This window comes from Salmo salar, chromosome 21 (genome assembly GCF_965601325.2).
Source record: "Salmo salar chromosome 21, fSalSal1, whole genome shotgun sequence".
Classification (NCBI taxonomy): domain Eukaryota; kingdom Metazoa; phylum Chordata; class Actinopteri; order Salmoniformes; family Salmonidae; genus Salmo; species Salmo salar.
Window position 1 is genome coordinate 59,946,418 of NC_138311.1, and position 22,461 is coordinate 59,968,878.

The 22,461-nt window shown below is 43.8% G+C and overlaps 1 protein-coding gene across 5 annotated transcripts in view; it reads left to right on the plus strand.

The window, feature by feature from the left end:
• Positions 1-21,913, plus strand: part of dip2a (DIP2 acetate--CoA ligase A) — a 292,605-nt gene extending 270,692 nt beyond the window's left edge. For 4 of the 5 annotated variants that reach the window (XM_082967279.1, XM_082967280.1, XM_082967281.1 and 1 more), the window contains 5 exons: positions 6,945-7,002; positions 8,758-8,832; positions 10,540-10,714; positions 13,435-13,558; positions 18,128-21,913. In XM_082967279.1, coding sequence (XP_082823405.1) covers positions 6,945-7,002; positions 8,758-8,832; positions 10,540-10,714; positions 13,435-13,558; positions 18,128-18,380 — 685 coding nt within the window. In that variant the 3' untranslated portion in view covers positions 18,381-21,913. Of the gene's footprint in view, positions 1-6,944; positions 7,003-7,218; positions 7,279-8,757; positions 8,833-10,539; positions 10,715-13,434; positions 13,559-18,127 lie in introns of those variants that run through there. The other variant, XM_082967283.1, reaches the window with a different exon arrangement.
• The last annotated feature ends 548 nt before the right edge of the window (positions 21,914-22,461 follow it).

Consider the following 22,461-nt stretch of genomic DNA (forward strand, 5'->3'; position numbering starts at 1 on the left):
GGTCTTTATGTCCACCAGGACGATATTATATAGGTCTTTATGTCCTGGACTATATTATATAGGTCTTTATGTCCTGGACTATATTATATAGGTCTTTATGTCCACCAGGACTATATTATATAGGTCTTTATGTCCTGGACTATATTATATAGGTCTTTATATCCTGGACTATATTATATAGGTCTTTATGTCCTGGACTATATTATATAGGTCTTTATGTCCTGGACTATATTATATAGGTCTTTATGTCCACCAGGACTATATTATATAGGTCTTTATGTCCACCAGGACTATATTATATAGGTCTTTATGTCCAGGACTATATTATATAGGTCTTTATGTCCTGGACTATATTATATAGGTCTTTATGTCCTGGACTATATTATATAGGTCTTTATGTCCTGGACTATATTATATAGGTCTTTATGTCCAGGACTATATTATATAGGTCTTTATGTCCAGGACTATATTATATAGGTCTTTATGTCCTGGACTATATTATATAGGTCTTTATGTCCAGGACTATATTATATAGGTCTTTATGTCCACCAGGACTATATTATATAGGTCTTTATGTCCACCAGGACGATATTATATAGGTCTTTATGTCCTGGACTATATTATATAGGTCTTTATGTCCTGGACTATATTATATAGGTCTTTATGTCCACCAGGACTATATTATATAGGTCTTTATGTCCTGGACTATATTATATAGGTCTTTATATCCTGGACTATATTATATAGGTCTTTATGTCCTGGACTATATTATATAGGTCTTTATGTCCTGGACTATATTATATAGGTCTTTATGTCCACCAGGACTATATTATATAGGTCTTTATGTCCACCAGGACTATATTATATAGGTCTTTATGTCCAGGACTATATTATATAGGTCTTTATGTCCTGGACTATATTATATAGGTCTTTATGTCCTGGACTATATTATATAGGTCTTTATGTCCTGGACTATATTATATAGGTCTTTATGTCCAGGACTATATTATATAGGTCTTTATGTCCAGGACTATATTATATAGGTCTTTATGTCCTGGACTATATTATATAGGTCTTTATGTCCAGGACTATATTATATAGGTCTTTATGTCCACCAGGACTATATTATATAGGTCTTTATGTCCTGGACTATATTATATAGGTCTTTATGTCCTGGACTATATTATATAGGTCTTTATGTCCACCAGGACTATATTATATAGGTCTTTATGTCCACCAGGACTATATTATATAGGTCTTTATGTCCTGGACTATATTATATAGGTCTTTATGTCCTGGACTATATTATATAGGTCTTTATGTCCAGGACTATATTATATAGGTCTTTATGACCTGGACTATATTATATAGGTCTTTATGTCCTGGACTATATTATATAGGTCTTTATGTCCACCAGGACTATATTATATAGGTCTTTATGTCCTGGACTATATTATATAGGTCTTTATGTCCAGGACTATATTATATAGGTCTTTATGTCCACCAGGACTATATTATATAGGTCTTTATGTCCTGGACTATATTATATAGGTCTTTATGTCCAGGACTATATTATATAGGTCTTTATGTCCTGGACTATATTATATAGGTCTTTATGTCCTGGACTATATTATATAGGTCTTTATGTCCTGGACTATATTATATAGGTCTTTATGTCCACCAGGACTATATTATATAGGTCTTTATGTCCTGGACTATATTATATAGGTCTTTATGTCCTGGACTATATTATATAGGTCTTTATGTCCTGGACTATATTATATAGGTCTTTATATCCTGGACTATATTATATAGGTCTTTATGTCCTGGACTATATTATATAGGTCTTTATGTCCAGGACTATATTATATAGGTCTTTATGTCCTGGACTATATTATATAGGTCTTTATGTCCTGGACTATATTATATAGGTCTTTATGTCCACCAGGACTATATTATATAGGTCTTTATGTCCACCAGGACTATATTATATAGGTCTTTATGTCCAGGACTATATTATATAGGTCTTTATGTCCTGGACTATATTATATAGGTCTTTATGTCCTGGACTATATTATATAGGTCTTTATGTCCAGAACTATATTATATAGGTCTTTATGTCCACCAGGACTATATTATATAGGTCTTTATGTCCACCAGGACTATATTATATAGGTCTTTATGTCCTGGACTATATTATATAGGTCTTTATGTCCTGGACTATATTATATAGGTCTTTATGTCCTGGACTATATTATATAGGTCTTTATGTCCACCAGGACTATATTATATAGGTCTTTATGTCCACCAGGACTATATTATATAGGTCTTTATGTCCTGGACTATATTATATAGGTCTTTATGTCCACCAGGACTATATTATATAGGTCTTTATGTCCTGGACTTTTTATATAGGTCTTTATGTCCTGGACTATATTATATAGGTCTTTATGTCCACCTGGACTATATTATATAGGTCTTTATGTCCAGGACTATATTATATAGGTCTTTATGTCCACCAGGACTATATTATATAGGTCTTTATGTTCAGGACTATATTATATAGGTCTTTATGTCCTGGACTGTATTATATAGGTCTTTATGTCCACCAGGACTATATTATATAGGTCTTTATGTCCTGGACTATATTATATAGGTCTTTATGTCCACCAGGACTATATTATATAGGTCTTTATGTCCAGGACTATATTATATAGGTCTTTATATCCTGGACTATATTATATAGGTCTTTATGTCCTGGACTATATTATATAGGTCTTTATGTCCAGGACTATATTATATAGGTCTTTATGTCCAGGACTATATTATATAGGTCTTTATGTCCAGGACTATATTATATAGGTCTTTATGTCCTGGACTATATTATATAGGTCTTTATGTCCTGGACTATATTATATAGGTCTTTATGTCCTGGACTATATTATATAGGTCTTTATATCCTGGACTATATTATATAGGTCTTTATGTCCAGGACTATATTATATAGGTCTTTATATCCTGGACTATATTATATAGGTCTTTATGTCCTGGACTATATTATATAGGTCTTTATGTCCACCAGGACTATATTATATAGGTCTTTATGTCCAGGACTATATTATATAGGTCTTTATGTCCAGGACTATATTATATAGGTCTTTATGTCCTGGACTATATTATATAGGTCTTTATGTCCTGGACTATATTATATAGGTCTTTATGTCCTGGACTATATTATATAGGTCTTTATGTCCACCAGGACTATATTATATAGGTCTTTATATCCTGGACTATATTATATAGGTCTTTATGTCCACCAGGACTATATTATATAGGTCTTTATGTCCTGGACTATATTATATAGGTCTTTATGTCCTGGACTATATTATATAGGTCTTTATGTCCACCAGGACTATATTATATAGGTCTTTATGTCCTGGACTATATTATATAGGTCTTTATGTCCAGGACTATATTATATAGGTCTTTATGTCCTGGACTATATTATATAGGTCTTTATGTCCTGGACTATATTATATAGGTCTTTATGTCCACCAGGACTATATTATATAGGTCTTTATGTCCTGGACTATATTATATAGGTCTTTATGTCCTGGACTATATTATATAGGTCTTTATGTCCTGGACTATATTATATAGGTCTTTATGTCCTGGACTATATTATATAGGTCTTTATGTCCTGGACTATATTATATAGGTCTTTATGTCCTGGACTATATTATATAGGTCTTTATGTCCTGGACTATATTATATAGGTCTTTATGTCCAGGACTATATTATATAGGTCTTTATATCCTGGACTATATTATATAGGTCTTTATGTCCTGGACTATATTATATAGGTCTTTATGTCCAGGACTATATTATATAGGTCTTTATATCCTGGACTATATTATATAGATCTTTATATCCTGGACTATATTATATAGGTCTTTATGTCCAGGACTATATTATATAGGTCTTTATGTCCTGGACTATATTATATAGGTCTTTATGTCCACCAGGACTATATTATATAGGTCTTTATGTCCTGGACTATATTATATAGGTCTTTATGTCCTGGACTATATTATATAGGTCTTTATGTCCTGGACTATATTATATAGGTCTTTATGTCCTGGACTATATTATATAGGTCTTTATGTCCACCAGGACTATATTATATAGGTCTTTATGTCCTGGACTATATTATATAGGTCTTTATGTCCACCAGGACTATATTATATAGGTCTTTATGTCCTGGACTTTTTATATAGGTCTTTATGTCCTGGACTATATTATATAGGTCTTTATGTCCACCTGGACTATATTATATAGGTCTTTATGTCCAGGACTATATTATATAGGTCTTTATGTCCACCAGGACTATATTATATAGGTCTTTATGTTCAGGACTATATTATATAGGTCTTTATGTCCTGGACTGTATTATATAGGTCTTTATGTCCACCAGGACTATATTATATAGGTCTTTATGTCCTGGACTATATTATATAGGTCTTTATGTCCACCAGGACTATATTATATAGGTCTTTATGTCCAGGACTATATTATATAGGTCTTTATATCCTGGACTATATTATATAGGTCTTTATGTCCTGGACTATATTATATAGGTCTTTATGTCCAGGACTATATTATATAGGTCTTTATGTCCAGGACTATATTATATAGGTCTTTATGTCCAGGACTATATTATATAGGTCTTTATGTCCTGGACTATATTATATAGGTCTTTATGTCCTGGACTATATTATATAGGTCTTTATGTCCTGGACTATATTATATAGGTCTTTATATCCTGGACTATATTATATAGGTCTTTATGTCCAGGACTATATTATATAAGTCTTTATATCCTGGACTATATTATATAGGTCTTTATGTCCTGGACTATATTATATAGGTCTTTATGTCCAGGACTATATTATATAGGTCTTTATGTCCAGGACTATATTATATAGGTCTTTATGTCCTGGACTATATTATATAGGTCTTTATGTCCTGGACTATATTATATAGGTCTTTATGTCCTGGACTATATTATATAGGTCTTTATGTCCACCAGGACTATATTATATAGGTCTTTATATCCTGGACTATATTATATAGGTCTTTATGTCCACCAGGACTATATTATATAGGTCTTTATGTCCTGGACTATATTATATAGGTCTTTATGTCCTGGACTATATTATATAGGTCTTTATGTCCACCAGGACTATATTATATAGGTCTTTATGTCCTGGACTATATTATATAGGTCTTTATGTCCAGGACTATATTATATAGGTCTTTATGTCCTGGACTATATTATATAGGTCTTTATGTCCTGGACTATATTATATAGGTCTTTATGTCCACCAGGACTATATTATATAGGTCTTTATGTCCTGGACTATATTATATAGGTCTTTATGTCCTGGACTATATTATATAGGTCTTTATGTCCTGGACTATATTATATAGGTCTTTATGTCCTGGACTATATTATATAGGTCTTTATGTCCTGGACTATATTATATAGGTCTTTATGTCCTGGACTATATTATATAGGTCTTTATGTCCTGGACTATATTATATAGGTCTTTATGTCCTGGACTATATTATATAGGTCTTTATGTCCAGGACTATATTATATAGGTCTTTATATCCTGGACTATATTATATAGGTCTTTATGTCCTGGACTATATTATATAGGTCTTTATGTCCAGGACTATATTATATAGGTCTTTATGTCCTGGACTATATTATATAGGTCTTTATGTCCTGGACTATATTATATAGGTCTTTATGTCCTGGACTATATTATATAGGTCTTTATGTCCACCAGGACTATATTATATAGGTCTTTATATCCTGGACTATATTATATAGGTCTTTATGTCCACCAGGACTATATTATATAGGTCTTTATGTCCTGGACTATATTATATAGGTCTTTATGTCCTGGACTATATTATATAGGTCTTTATGTCCACCAGGACTATATTATATAGGTCTTTATGTCCTGGACTATATTATATAGGTCTTTATGTCCAGGACTATATTATATAGGTCTTTATGTCCTGGACTATATTATATAGGTCTTTATGTCCTGGACTATATTATATAGGTCTTTATGTCCACCAGGACTATATTATATAGGTCTTTATGTCCTGGACTATATTATATAGGTCTTTATGTCCTGGACTATATTATATAGGTCTTTATGTCCTGGACTATATTATATAGGTCTTTATGTCCTGGACTATATTATATAGGTCTTTATGTCCTGGACTATATTATATAGGTCTTTATGTCCTGGACTATATTATATAGGTCTTTATGTCCTGGACTATATTATATAGGTCTTTATGTCCTGGACTATATTATATAGGTCTTTATGTCCAGGACTATATTATATAGGTCTTTATATCCTGGACTATATTATATAGGTCTTTATGTCCTGGACTATATTATATAGGTCTTTATGTCCAGGACTATATTATATAGGTCTTTATATCCTGGACTATATTATATAGGTCTTTATATCCTGGACTATATTATATAGGTCTTTATGTCCAGGACTATATTATATAGGTCTTTATGTCCTGGACTATATTATATAGGTCTTTATGTCCACCAGGACTATATTATATAGGTCTTTATGTCCTGGACTATATTATATAGGTCTTTATGTCCTGGACTATATTATATAGGTCTTTATGTCCTGGACTATATTATATAGGTCTTTATGTCCACCAGGACTATATTATATAGGTCTTTATGTCCTGGACTATATTATATAGGTCTTTATGTCCACCAGGACTATATTATATAGGTCTTTATGTCCAGGACTATATTATATTATAATGTTGTGTTGTATAATCTGATGTGTTATTGGTTGACTAGTAACAGTTATTGTGTGTGATATCACCAGGGTGCGTATGGTAGAGAGAGGCTCTCCACACAGTCTCTCTCTCATGGAGTCTGGCAAGGTAAGACACCTACCTCATGGATAGAGTATTATATTATACTGGACTGAAATATAATAATATATATATAAAATATATAAATATATAAGACACCTACCTCATGGATAGAGTATTATATTATACTGGACTGAAATATAATAATATATAATATTATATAATTAATATAAATACCTCATGAAGGTTAGGGTTACCGTAGTAACAATGTGTTGTGTTAACCAGATCCTGCCTGGGGTGAAGGTTAGGGTTACCGTAGTAACAGTGTGATGTGTTAACCAGATCCTGCCTGGGGTGAAGGTTAGGGTTACCGTAGTAACAGTGTGATGTGTTAACCAGATCCTGCCTGGGGTGAAGGTTAGGGTTACCGTAGTAACAGTGTGATGTGTTAACCAGATCCTGCCTGGGGTGAAGGTTAGGGTTACCGTAGTAACAGTGTGTTGTGTTAACCAGATCCTGCCTGGGGTGAAGGTTAGGGTTACCGTAGTAACAGTGTGTTGTGTTAACCAGATCCTGCCTGGGGTGAAGGTTAGGGTTACCGTAGTAACAGTGTGTTGTGTTAACCAGATCCTGCCTGGGGTGAAGGTTAGGGTTACCGTAGTAACAGTGTGTTGTGTTAACCAGATCCTGCCTGGGGTGAAGGTTAGGGTTACCGTAGTAACAGTGTGATGTGTTAACCAGATCCTGCCTGGGGTGAAGGTTAGGGTTACCGTAGTAACAGTGTGATGTGTTAACCAGATCCTGCCTGGGGTGAAGGTTAGGGTTACCGTAGTAACAGTGTGTTGTGTTAACCAGATCCTGCCTGGGGTGAAGGTTAGGGTTACCGTAGTAACAGTGTGATGTGTTAACCAGATCCTGCCTGGGGTGAAGGTTAGGGTTACCGTAGTAACAGTGTGTTGTGTTAACCAGATCCTGCCTGGGGTGAAGGTTAGGGTTACCGTAGTAACAGTGTGATGTGTTAACCAGATCCTGCCTGGGGTGAAGGTTAGGGTTACCGTAGTAACAGTGTGTTGTGTTAACCAGATCCTACCTGGGGTGAAGGTTAGGGTTACCGTAGTAACAGTGTGTTGTGTTAACCAGATCCTGCCTGGGGTGAAGGTTAGGGTTACCGTAGTAACAGTGTGATGTGTTAACCAGATCCTGCCTGGGGTGAAGGTTAGGGTTACCGTAGTAACAGTGTGATGTGTTAACCAGATCCTGCCTGGGGTGAAGGTTAGGGTTACCGTAGTAACAGTGTGATGTGTTAACCAGATCCTGCCTGGGGTGAAGGTTAGGGTTACCGTAGTAACAGTGTGTTGTGTTAACCAGATCCTGCCTGGGGTGAAGGTTAGGGTTACCGTAGTAACAGTGTGATGTGTTAACCAGATCCTGCCTGGGGTGAAGGTTAGGGTTACCGTAGTAACAGTGTGATGTGTTAACCAGATCCTGCCTGGGGTGAAGGTTAGGGTTACCGTAGTAACAGTGTGTTGTGTTAACCAGATCCTGCCTGGGGTGAAGGTTAGGGTTACCGTAGTAACAGTGTGATGTGTTAACCAGATCCTGCCTGGGGTGAAGGTTAGGGTTACCGTAGTAACAGTGTGATGTGTTAACCAGATCCTGCCTGGGGTGAAGGTTAGGGTTACCGTAGTAACAGTGTGTTGTGTTAACCAGATCCTGCCTGGGGTGAAGGTTAGGGTTACCGTAGTAACAGTGTGTTGTGTTAACCAGATCCTGCCTGGGGTGAAGGTTAGGGTTACCGTAGTAACAGTGTGATGTGTTAACCAGATCCTGCCTGGGGTGAAGGTGGTCATCGCCAACACAGAAACCAAAGGACCTCTAGGAGACTCCCACCTGGGAGAGGTGAGGCAGATGACCATTACTGGATGACTATGGATGAGCCCTGGAGGATGCTATTATATACACAGCACCAGGCAACATTTTGGACACATCTGCTCATTCCAGAGAAAAATCTCAAATATAAAATATATTTCGATTTGTTCAACACTTTTTTGGTTACTACATGATTCCGTATGTGTGATATTTCATAGTTTTGATGTCTTCACTATTATTCTACAATGTAGAAAATAGTACAAATAAAGAAAAACCCTGGAATGAGTAGGTGTCAACTTTTGACTGGTGGTGTATGTATATATAAACTCAGCAAAACAAAATAAACGTCCTCTCACTGTCAACTGCGTTTGTTTTCAGCAAACTTAACATGTGTAAATATTTGTATGAACAAAACAAGATTCAACAACTGAGACATAAACTGAACAAGTTCCACAGACATGTGACTAACAGAAATGGAATAATGTGTCCCTGAACAAAGGGGGTAAAAATCAAAAGTAACAGTCAGTATCTGGTGTGGCCACCAGCTGCATTAAGTACTGCAGTGCATCTCCTCCTCATGGACTGCACCAGATTTGCCAGCGCTACAGGGAGACAGGACGGACAGCTGATCGTCCTCGAGTGGCAGACCACGTGTAACAACACCTGCACAGGATCGGTACATCCGAACATCACACCTGCGGGACAGGTACAGGATGGCAACAACAACTGCCCGAGTTACACCAGGAACGCACAATCCCTACATCAGTGCTCAGACTGTCCGCAATAGGCTGAGAGAGGCTGGACTGAGTGCTTGTAGGCCTGTTGTAAGGCAGGTCCTCACCAGACATCACCGGCAACAACGCCGCCTATGGGCACAAACCCACCGTCGCTGGACCAGACAGGACTGGCAAAAAGTGCTCTTCACTGACGAGTCGCGGTTTTGTCTCACCAGGGGTGATGGTCGGATTTGCGTTTATCGTTGAAGGAATGAGCGTTACACCGAGGCCTGTACTCTGGAGCGGGAGCGATTTGGAGGTGGAGGGTCCGTCATGGTCTGGGGCGGTGTGTCACAGCATCATCAGACTGAGCTTGTTGTCATTGCAGGCAATCTCAACGCTGTGCGTTACAGGGAAGACATCCTCCTCCCTCATGTGGTACCCTTCCTGCAGGCTCATCCTGACATGACCCTCCAGCATGACAATGCCACCAGCCATACTGCTCGTTCTGTGTGTGATTTCCTGCAAGACAGGAATGTCTGTGTTCTGCCATGGCCAGCGAAGAGCCCGGATCTCAATCCCATTGAGCACGTCTGGGACCTGTTGGATCGGAGGGTGAGGGCTAGGGCCATTCCCCCCAGAAATGTCTGGAAACTTGCAGGTGCCTTGGTGGAAGAGTGGGGTAACATCTCACAGCAAGAACTGGCAAATCTGGTGCAGTCCATGAGGAGGAGATGCACTGCAGTACTTAATGCAGCTGGTGGCCACACCAGATACTGACGGTTACTTTTGATTTTGACCCCCTTTGTTCAGGGACACATTATTCCATTTCTGTTAGTCACATGTCTGTGGAACTTGTTCAGTTTATGTCTCAGTTGTTGAATCTTGTGATGTTCATACAAATATCTACACATGTTAAATTCACTGAAAATAAACGCAGTTTGTACATTTTTTTGCTGAGTTTGTATATATATATATTCCCCTGTCTCTCTGCTAACACCTCTCTATATTATTATATCAGGTGTGGGTGAGCAGCCCCCACAATGCAACAGGTTACTACACGGTGTATGGAGAGGATGCTTTGCATGCGGACCACTTCAACACGAAGCTGAGCTTTGGAGACACGCAGACGGTCTGGGCCAGAACAGGATACCTGGGTTTCCTACGACGCACTGAGCTGACCGACGCCAGCGGAGGTTAGAGTCCAGACATCAGATAAATCACATTATATTTATCACATGCTTCGTAAACAAGTGTAGACTAACAGTGAAATGCTTATTTAAATTAAATTAAAGATACTAAATGTAATAAAAAATTGAATTAGTGACAGGAGGAATATAGTGACTAGGCAACGAGATAATAGACAGTAACAGCAGTATACTGTAGGTAGGGGTAAAGGATTGATAATAGACAGTAACAGCAGTATACTGTAGGTAGGGGTAAAGGATAGATAATAGACAGTAACAGCAGTATACTGTAGGTAGGGGTAAAGGATAGATAATAGACAGTAACAGCAGTATACTGTAGGTAGGGGTAAAGGATAGATAATAGACAGTAACAGCAGTATACTGTAGGTAGGGGTAAAGGATAGATAATAGACAGTAACAGCAGTATACTGTAGGTAGGGGTAAAGGATAGATAATAGACAGTAACAGCAGCATACTGTAGGTAGGGGTAAAGGATAGATAATAGACAGTAACAGCAGTATACTGTAGGTAGGGGTAAAGGATAGATAATAGACAGTAACAGCAGTATACTGTAGGTAGGGGTAAAGGATAGATAATAGACAGTAACAGCAGTATACTGTAGGTAGGGGTAAAGGATAGATAATAGACAGTAACAGCAGTATACTGTAGGTAGGGGTAAAGGATAGATAATAGACAGTAACAGCAGTATATGTGATGAGTTTGAAAGTGTGTTGGGCATGGAGTCCAGTGTGTTGGGCATGGGGTCCAGTGTGTTGGGCATAGGGTCCAGTGTGTTGGCATGGGGTCCAGTGTGTTGGCATGGAGTCCAGTGTGTTGGGCATGGAGTCCAGTGTGTGGGCATGGAGTCCAGTGTGTTGGCATGGAGTCCAGTGTGTTGGGCATGGGGTCCAGTGTGTTGGGCATAGGGTCCAGTGTGTTGGCATGGGGTCCAGTGTGTTGGCATGGAGTCCAGTGTGTTGGGCATGGAGTCCAGTGTGTGGGCATGGAGTCCAGTGTGTTGGCATGGAGTCCAGTGTGTTGGCATGGAGTCCAGTGTGTTGGCATGGAGTCCAGTGTGTGGGCATGGAGTCCAGTGTGTTGGGCATGGAGTCCAGTGTGTTGGGCATGTGGTCCAGTGTGTTGGGCATGGGGTCCAGTGTGTGGGCATGGGGTCCAGTGTGTTGGGCATAGAGTCCAGTGTGTGGGCATAGAGTCCAGTGTGTTGGGCATGGGGTCCAGTGTGTTGGGCATGGGGTCCAGTGTGTTGGGCATAGAGTCCAGTGTGTTGGGCATGGGGTCCAGTGTGTTGGGCATGGGGTCCAGTGTGTTGGGCATGGAGTCCAGTGTGTTGGGCATGGAGTCCAGTGTGTTGGGCATGGGGTCCAGTGTGTTGGGCATGGGGTCCAGTGTGTTGGGCATAGAGTCCAGTGTGTTGGGCATAGAGTCCAGTGTGTTGGGCATAGAGTCCAGTGTGTTGGGCATAGAGTCCAGTGTGTTGGGCATGGAGTCCAGTGTGTTGGGCATGGAGTCCAGTGTGTTGGGCATGGGGTCCAGTGTGTTGGGCATGGGGTCCAGTGTGTTGGGCATGGGGTCCAGTGTGTTGGGCATGGAGTCCAGTGTGTGGGCATAGAGTCCAGTGTGTGGGCATGGAGTCCAGTGTGTGGGCATGGAGTCCAGTGTGTGGGCATGGAGTCCAGTGTGTGGGCATGGAGTCCAGTGTGTGGGCATGGAGTCCAGTGTGTGGGCATGGAGTCCAGTGTGTTGGGCATGGAGTCCAGTGTGTGGGCATGGAGTCCAGTGTGTTGGGCATGGAGTCCAGTGTGTTGGGCATGGAGTCCAGTGTGTTGGGCATGGAGTCCAGTGTGTTGGGCATGGAGTCCAGTGTGTTGGGCATGGAGTCCAGTGTGTTGGGCATGGGGTCCAGTGTGTGGGCATGGAGTCCAGTGTGTTGGGCAACAATGACCCCTACTGACGTTAACAGTAACCCCTACTGACGTTAACCTGGAGGAGAGACGTTAACAGTAACCCCTACTGACGTTAACCTGGAGGAGAGACGTTAACAGTAACCCCTACGGACGTTAACCTGGAGGAGAGACGTTAACAGTAACCCCTACTGACGTTAACCTGGAGGAGAGACGTTAACAGTAACCCCTACTGACGTTAACCTGGAGGAGAGACGTTAACAGTAACCCCTACTGACGTTAACCTGGAGGAGAGACGTTAACAGTAACCCCTACTGACGTTAACCTGGAGGAGAGACGTTAACAGTAACCCCTACTGACGTTAACCTGGAGGAGAGATGTTAACAGTAACCCCTACTGACGTTAACAGTAACCCCTACTGACGTTAACCTGGAGGAGAGACGTTAACAGTAACCCCTACTGACGTTAACCTGCTCCAAAACTATTCTAGATTACTGAGGAGAGAGATACCAACACCTACTGTACTCAGACACCATTCAAATCAAATCAAACTGTATTTGTCACCTGCGCCGAATACAACAAGTATAGACCTTACAGTGAAATACTTACTTACAAGCCCTTAACTAACAGTGCAGTTCAAGAAGAGTTAAGAAAATATTTACCAGGTGGACTAAAATATAAAGTAACACAATAAGAATAACGAGGCTATATACAGGGGGCGCTGGCACCGAGTCAGGAAGTGGTTTTTTTTAAATGCTGTGTAATATTTAGTTCTTATTGGACGTTGCTAAACTGTGTGTGTTGCAGAACGTCATGATGCTCTCTACGTGGTGGGGTCTCTGGATGAGACTTTGGAGCTAAGAGGGATGAGGTACCATCCCATCGACATCGAGACGTCCGTTATCCGCTCACACAAGAGCATCGCTGAATGGTGAGGCACATTAATCTATACCCACGGATCTATTGTCCCACATCTACACACAGGACACTATGGGGGCAGCAGGTAGCCTAGTGGTTAGAGTGTTGGGTCAGTAACCAGCAGGTAGCCTAGTGGTTAGCGCGTTGGGCCAGTAACCAGCAGGTAGCCTAGTGGTTAGAGCGTTGGGCCAGTAACCAGCAGGTAGCCTAGTGGTTAGAGCGTTGGACTAGTAACCAGCAGGTAGCCTAGTGGTTAGAGCGTTGGACCAGTAACCAGCAGGTAGCCTAGTGGTTAGAGCGTTGGGCCAGTAACCAGCAGGTAGCCTAGTGGTTAGAGCGTTGGGCCAGTAACCATCAGGGTAGCCTAGTGGTTAGAGCGTTGGGCCAGTAACCAGCAGGTAGCCTAGTGGTTAGAGCGTTGGACCAGTAACCAGCAGGTAGCCTAGTGGTTAGAGCGTTGGGCCAGTAACCAGCAGGTAGCCTAGTGGTTAGAGCGTTGGGCCAGTAACCAGCAGGTAGCCTAGTGGTTAGAGCGTTGGGCCAGTAACCAGCAGGTAGCCTAGTGGTTAGAGCGTTGGGCCAGTAACCAGCAGGTAGCCTAGTGGTTAGAGCATTGGGCCAGTAACCGAAAGATTGCGAGATCGAATCCTCGAGCTGACAAGGTACAAATCTGTCGTTCTGCTCCTGAACAAGGCAGTTTAACCCACTGTTCCCCGGTAGGCCGTCATTGTAAATAAGAATCTGTTCTTAACAGACTTGCCTTGTTAAATAAAAAGAATTAAATTGTCCCACATCTATACACAGGAGATTCTATAATCCCACATCTACACACACAGGAGACTCTATAATCCCACATCTACACACAGCAGACTCTATAATCCCACATCTACACACACAGGAGACTCTATAATCCCACATCTACACACAGGAGACTCTATAATCCCACATCTACACACAGGAGACTCTATAATCCCATATCTAAACACACAGGAGACTCTATAATCCCACATCTACACACAGGAGACTCTATAATCCCACATCTACACACAGGATATTCTATAATCCCACATCTAAACACACAGGAGACTCTATAATCCCACATCTAAACACAGGAGATTCTATAATCCCACATCTACACACAGGAGACTCTATAATCCCCCATCTACACACAGGAGACTCTATAATCCCACATCTACACACACAGGAGACTCTATAATCCCCCATCTACACACAGGAGACTCTATAATCCCACATCTAAACACAGGAGATTCTATAATCCCACATCTACACACAGGAGACTCTATAATCCCACATCTACACACAGGAGACTCTATAATCCCACATCTACACACACAGGAGACTCTATAATCCCCCATCTACACACAGGAGACTCTATAATCCCACATCTAAACACAGGAGACTCTATAATCCCACATCTACACACACAGGAGACTCTATAATCCCACATCTACACACACAGGAGACTCTATAATCCCACATCTACACACACAGGAGACTCTATAATCCCACATCTACACACTCAGGAGACTCTATAATCCCACATCTACACACACAGGAGACTCTATAATCCCACATCTATACACAGGAGACTCTATAATCCCACATCTACACACAGGAGACTCTATAATCCCACATCTACACACACAGGAGACTCTATAATCCCACATCTATACACAGGAGACTCTATAATCCCACATCTAAACACAGAATACTATAATCCCACATCTACACACAGGAGACTCTATAATCCCACATCTACACACACAGGAGACTCTATAATCCCCCATCTACACACAGGAGACTCTATAATCCCACATCTAAACACAGGAGACTCTATAATCCCACATCTACACACACAGGAGACTCTATAAACCCACATCTACACACACAGGAGACTCTATAATCCCACATCTACACACACAGGAGACTCTATAATCCCACATCTATACACAGGAGACTCTATAATCCCACATCTACACACAGGAGACTCTATAATCCCACATCTACACACACAGGAGACTCTATAATCCCACATCTATACACAGGAGACTCTATAATCCCACATCTAAACACAGAAGACTCTATAATCCCACATCTACACACAGGAGACTCTATAATCCCACATCTACACACAGGAGACTCTATAATCCCACATCTACACACACAGGAGACTCTATAATCCCACATCTACACACACAGGAGACTCTATAATCCCACATCTACACACACAGGAGACTCTATAATCCCACATCTACACACACAGGAGACTCTATAATCCCACATCTACACACAGGAGACTCTATAATCCCATATCTACACACACAGGAGACTATAATCCCACATCTAAACACAGGAGACTCTATAATCCCACATCTACACACAGGAGACTCTATAATCCCACATCTACACACAGGAGATTCTATAATCCCATATCTACACACACAGGAGACTATAATCCCACATCTAAACACAGGAGACTCTATAATCCCACATCTACACACACAGGAGACTCTATAATCCCACATCTACACACAGGAGACTCTATAATCCCACATCTACACACAGGAGACTCTATAATCCCACATCTAAACACAGGAGACTCTATAATCCCACATCTAAACACAGGAGACTCTATAATCTTTCCCTGTCTCTCCCCTGTCTCTCCCCCGCCTTCCCTGTCTCTCCCCCGTCTTCCCTGTGTCGTGTCTTTGGGGGTACCATTAAACTGAAGATATGTTTATCAATTAGCTCCCTGTAATTATTATCACGCGATTAAACTGATTAATTGTAATTAACTAGGAGATCGGGGCACCAAGGAGAATATTCAGATTACAAAGCTATAATTTTCCTAATATAACTTTCCTGTACTATAATATTATATTCTATTATAGTATAGGCCGATTATCTTCTGGTTTAAATGGTGTATTTACCTCTAGTCCAGTCTCATTCCAAAACGTCGTAAATTGTTGTATCTGCACGAACCCAGTCTTTACTATAATCATCCATACATCAATTGTCTTAAAATCATTTATTTACTACCCTAAGTAATTAACAGAAAAACATACAAACAGTCATTATCGTCACAAAGGATTGGTATCGGAATGTGCCCTACTGGCTAAACAGGCAGGTCGGCCTGTTGAACAATGGGTCATAAATGGTCAGCTGAGAAGTTTACACAGAGTTCATTAACAATTGACAATTGAAGGCTCACTCATTCGGGAACAATTGCAATCAATATATATATTTACGCTCAGTGTGTCGTTCTGATTCTTGTTGGAGAGTAGTTCTGTTGGGGAGTTTTGTCCGCGTTCTCTCTCTCTCTCTCTCGGTTAGAATGGATCTTTCAGAGCGACATTCATTAATGTCGTCATCGAATGATTGTTTCGTTGGTCTTCGCGTTCAATGATATAATTTACTTAGCTGCAGACTAATAATTAATATCAAAGACTTGTTCTTATTCTGTCGGTATCAATAGTCTAAAAGTTAACCACGTGGTATGGTTCACTTTCAGTAGAGGAATTGGAAGGTCAAACCTCTGGCCATAGAGTGTAGGCCTGGTCTGGAGAAATGTAAATCAGGGAGTGTTTTATAGTGCCCATCGAACAGGCTGGTCAAATGACGCCTGGTCCTGTATGTGTCCCTGGGGCGTGCCTATGACTGAGTTAGATTTGGTTACAGAAATACAATTCTATCACATTACATCAGTACATAGCATCTCAATGTCTTACAAAAGCTTTATCCTTATTAATACATTCCATACACCCATATGAGGCAAGTCTTAAACTGAGTCTATTGTATAAACAGTTTTATGGTAATATGGCTATATTGTCTCTTCTGAGTATCACAAAATGGTACCAAGCAGATCAGTTCGTAGCTGGATTCTTCACCAATCTTCCATACCTTCTCCAGAACACAAAATGTCGCTTGGCTCTCCAATTCTATGAGTTGGAAGAATTTCCTGTGTCTCTCGATGGGCCATGTGGCCAGAGACTCTCCTGGAATTTTAGAGTTTTTACGACCCTTTACACACAGGGTGGATTGTGTGCAAAAGGGAGGGGTCAACTGTCCTCCCTGTACCAAAAGAGGCCAACGTCATGACACCTGTCTCTCCCCCTCTCTCTTCTGTTTTTACTTGCTCTTAGTGGAGCTCTCACTGTTAATGCTGACGGTATAATCTGAATTTAACTACCTGTCTCTCCCCCTCTCCTCCCCGTCTCCCCTGTCTCCCCCTCTCCTCCCTGCCTCCCCCGTCTTCCCTGTCTCTCCCCCGTCTCCCCTGTCTCTCCCCCGTCTCCCCTGTCTCTCCCCCATCTTCCCTGTCTCTCCCCTGTCTCTCCCCCATCTCCCCTGTCTCTCCCCTGTCTCTCCCCTGTCTCTCCCCCGTCTCCGCTGTCTCTCCCCCGTCTCCCCTGTCTCCCCTGTCTCTCCCCTGTCTCTCCCCCGTCTCCCCTGTCTCTCCCCCGTCTCCCCTGTCTCTCCCCCGTCTCTCCCCTGTCTCTCCCCTGTCTCCCCCGTCTCTCCCCCGTCTCCCCTGTCTCTCTCCCTCTCCTCCCCGTCTCAGTGCTGTGTTCACGTGGACCAACCTCCTGGTGGTAGTAGTGGAGCTGTCTGGGTCGGAGCAGGAGGCTCTGGACCTAGTTCCCCTGGTGACTAACGTAGTTCTGGAGGACCACTACCTGATCGTGGGTGTGGTGGTGGTGGTGGATCCAGGGGTTATACCTATCAACTCAAGAGGACAGAAACAGAGAATGCACCTACGGGACGGCTTCCTGGCTGACCAGCTGGACCCCATTTATGTGGCCTACAATATGTAAACAACAACATGTCAACGAGATGTAAACACCTGGACCCCGTCTATGTAACATGGAGGGAGAGCCGCTCAGAGAATGAGAAATGGACTATGGACCACACAGCAGAAACCTCTTGGTGTCTCTTACTCCCTGTTTGTTTCTCAGTTTGAGTCCCAGCAGAATAGTGATGGGTCTTGGTGGGGCTGTAGATGGGACTAGAGGACCAGGAAGGCAGGGGACCAGAGGACCAGGAAGGCAGGGGACCAGAGGACCAGGAAGGCAGGGGACTAGAGGACCAGGAAGGCAGGGGACTAGAGGACCAGGAAGGCAGGGGACCAGAGGACCAGGAAGGCAGGGGACTAGAGGACCAGGAAGGCAGGGGACTAGAGGACCAGGAAGGCAGGGGACTAGAGGACCAGGAAGGCAGGGGACTAGAGGACCAGGAAGGCAGGGGACTAGAGGACCAGGAAGGCAGGGGACCAGAGGACCAGGAAGGCAGGGGACTAGAGGACCAGGAAGGCAGGGGACCAGAGGACCAGGAAGGCAGGGGACCAGAGGACCAGGAAGGCAGGGGACTAGAGGACCAGGAAGGCAGGGGACTAGAGGACCAGGAAGGCAGGGGACTAGAGGACCAGGAAGGCAGGGGACTAGAGGACCAGGAAGGCAGGGGACTAGAGGACCAGGAAGGCAGGGGACCAGAGGACCAGGAAGGCAGGGGACTAGAGGACCAGGAAGGCAGGGGACCAGAGGACCAGGAAGGCAGGGGACCAGAGGACCAGGAAGGCAGGGGACTAGAGGACCAGGAAGGCAGGGGACTAGAGGACCAGGAAGGCAGGGGACTAGAGGACCAGGAAGGCAGGGGACTAGAGGACCAGGAAGGCAGGGGACTAGAGGACCAGGAAGGCAGGGGACTAGAGGACCAGGAAGGCAGGGGAATAGAGGACCAGGAAGGCAGGGGACCAGAGGACCAGGAAGGCAGGGGACCAGAGGACCAGGAAGGCAGGGGACCAGAGGACCAGGAAGGCAGGGGACCAGAGGACCAGGAAGGCAGGGGACCAGAGGACCAGGAAGGCAGGGGACCAGAGGACCAGGAAGGCAGGGGACCAGAGGACCAGGAAGGCAGGGGACCAGAGGACCAGGAAGGCAGGGGACTAGAAGACCAGGAAGGCAGGGGACTAGAGGACCAGGAAGGCAGGGGACCAGAGGACCAGGAAGGCAGGGGACTAGAGGACCAGGAAGGCAGGGGACTAGAGGACCAGGAAGGCAGGGGACTAGAGGACCAGGAAGGCAGGGGACTAGAGGACCAGGAAGGCAGGGGACCAGAGGACCAGGAAGGCAGGGGACCAGAGGACCAGGAAGGCAGGGGACCAGAGGACCAGGAAGGCAGAGGACCAGAGGACCAGGAAGGCAGGGGACTAGAGGACCAGGAAGGCAGGGGACTAGAGGACCAGGAAGGCAGGGGACTAGAGGACCAGGCAGGGGACCAGAGGACCAGGAAGGCAGGGGACTAGAGGACCAGGACGGCATGGGACCAGGAAGGCAGGGGACTAGAGGACCAGGAAGGCTGGGGACCAGAGGACCAGGCAGGCAGGGGACCAGAGGACCAGGAATGCAGGGGACTAGAGGACCAGGAAGGCAGGGGACTAGAGGGCCAGGCAGGGGACCAGAGGACCAGGAAGGCAGGGGACTAGAGGACCAGGAAGGCAGGGGACTAGAGGACCAGGAAGGCAGGGGACCAGAGGACCAGGAAGGCAGGGGACCAGGAAGGCAGGGGACTAGAGGACCAGGAAGGCAGGGGACCAGAGGACCAGGAAGGCAGGGGACCAGAGGACCAGGAAGGCAGGGGACCAGAGGACCAGGAAGGCAGGGGACCAGAGGACCAGGAAGGCAGGGGACTAGAGGACCAGGAAGGCAGGGGACTGGAGGACCAGGAAGGCAGGGGACTAGAGGACCAGGAAGGCAGGGGACTGGAGGACCAGGAAGGCAGGGGACTAGAGGACCAGGCAGGGGACCAGAGGACCAGGAAGGCAGGGGACCAGAGGACCAGGAAGGCAGGGGACTAGAGGACCAGGAAGGCAGGGGACTAGAGGACCAGGAAGGCAGGGGACTAGACGACCAGGAAGGCAGGGGACTAGACGACCAGGAAGGCAGGGGACTAGAGGACCAGGAAGGCAGGGGACCAGAGGACCAGGAAGGCAGGGGACTAGAGGACCAGGAAGGCAGGGGACTAGAGGACCAGGCAGGGGACCAGAGGACCAGGAAGGCAGGGGACCAGAGGACCAGGAAGGCAGGGGACTAGAGGACCAGGAAGGCAGGGGACTAGAGGACCAGGAAGGGGACCAGAGGACCAGGAAGGCAGGGGACTGGAGGACCAGGAAGGCAGGGGACTAGAGGACCAGGAAGGCAGGGGACTGGAGGACCAGGAAGGCAGGGGACTAGAGGACCAGGAAGGGGACCAGAGGACCAGGAAGGCAGGGGACTGGAGGACCAGGAAGGCAGGGGACTAGAGGACCAGGCAGGGGACCAGAGGACCAGGAAGGCAGGGGACTGGAGGACCAGGAAGGCAGGGGACTAGAGGACCAGGAAGGCAGGGGACTAGAGGAGCAGGCAGGGGACTAGAGGGGACTGGAGGAGCAGGCAGGGGACTGGAGGACCAGGAAGGCAGGGGACTAGAGGACCAGGAAGGCAGGGGACTAGAGGGGACTGGAGGAGCAGGCAGGGGACTAGAGGAGTAGGCAGGGGACTGGAGGGGACTGGAGGAGCAGGCAGGGGACTGGAGGAGCAGGCTAATGCCAGCACTGTGGAGGAGATGGGAGGGACTGATTGTTCTTTCCATCTGGGTTCCTTTAACAATGTTATGTTCCCATTTTATATCCTACAGTACATTTATTAGTACTTTATGGCATGAAGAGTTGAAGACACATTTCATGGCCTCCTTGGTCTCTGCAGTCCATTCCAAAAATAACTGTTGAAACAGAAAACTTTAATGTATAAAATATGTAATATATTATTCCAACACTAGTTGTTTCAGACTTCATGTAATCAGTTGATACTCTGGCAAAGAACATCATTGTGATTTAACATGATCAACTTGCCACATGTTTTAAATGAGGCCTTATTAAGTATTCCCAGATGCCTGTTCCTGTCTGATTTTACTTGTGTTGATGTGAAGCAGCTGGTTGGCTGAGGAGGAGGTCAGGTTGAACGATCAGCCCTTGTGCACGTCCCAATATCTCCTGTCGTGTGCGCTCGTTCACTACTTCCCACAAATCTAAAAAGCATTGTATTGGTGGAGGCATGGTCTACTGGGAGTTTCCACCATATTTGTTATATCAGTCATTTCCTTTCTGACCAGTGAAGGGATGTGAACACTTTAAACATTTGGAGCGTTGCCCTTCTCTCGGTGTGGCTGCAACATGAATACTCTTTAATTGTTTGTATCTAGTGGAAGCTGGAGATATTTTTGCTGAAGATATTATGAATAAAAAGCTGACAGACATGGGGTCTGATGAGGTGATGACAACGATTCCCTCAGAAGACTTCACTACTGAGTGAGAGGTTGCAGTCATGTGTTGCATTTATGTTCATCCTCTACCGTCATCCATCATACCTGCTATGTAACATGTTGTTCCTCCGTCATCCATCATACCTGCTATGTAACATGTTCATCCTCTACTGTCATCCATCATACCTGCTATGTAACATGTTGATCCTCTACCGTCATCCATCATACCTGCTATGTAACATGTTGATCCTCCGTCATCCATCATACCTGCTATGTAACATGTTGTTCCTCCGTCATCCATCATACCTGCTATGTAACATGTTGATCCTCCGTCATCCATCATACCTGCTATGTAACATGTTGTTCCTCCGTCATCCATCATACCTGCTATGTAACATGTTGTTCCTCCGTCATCCATCATACCTGCTATGTAACATGTTGATCCTCTACCGTCATCCATCATACCCGCTATGTAACATGTTGTTCCTCTACTGTCATCCATCATACCTGCTATGTAACATGTTGTTCCTCTACTGTCATCCATCATACCTGCTATGTAACATGTTGTTCCTCCGTCATCCATCATACCTGCTATGTAAC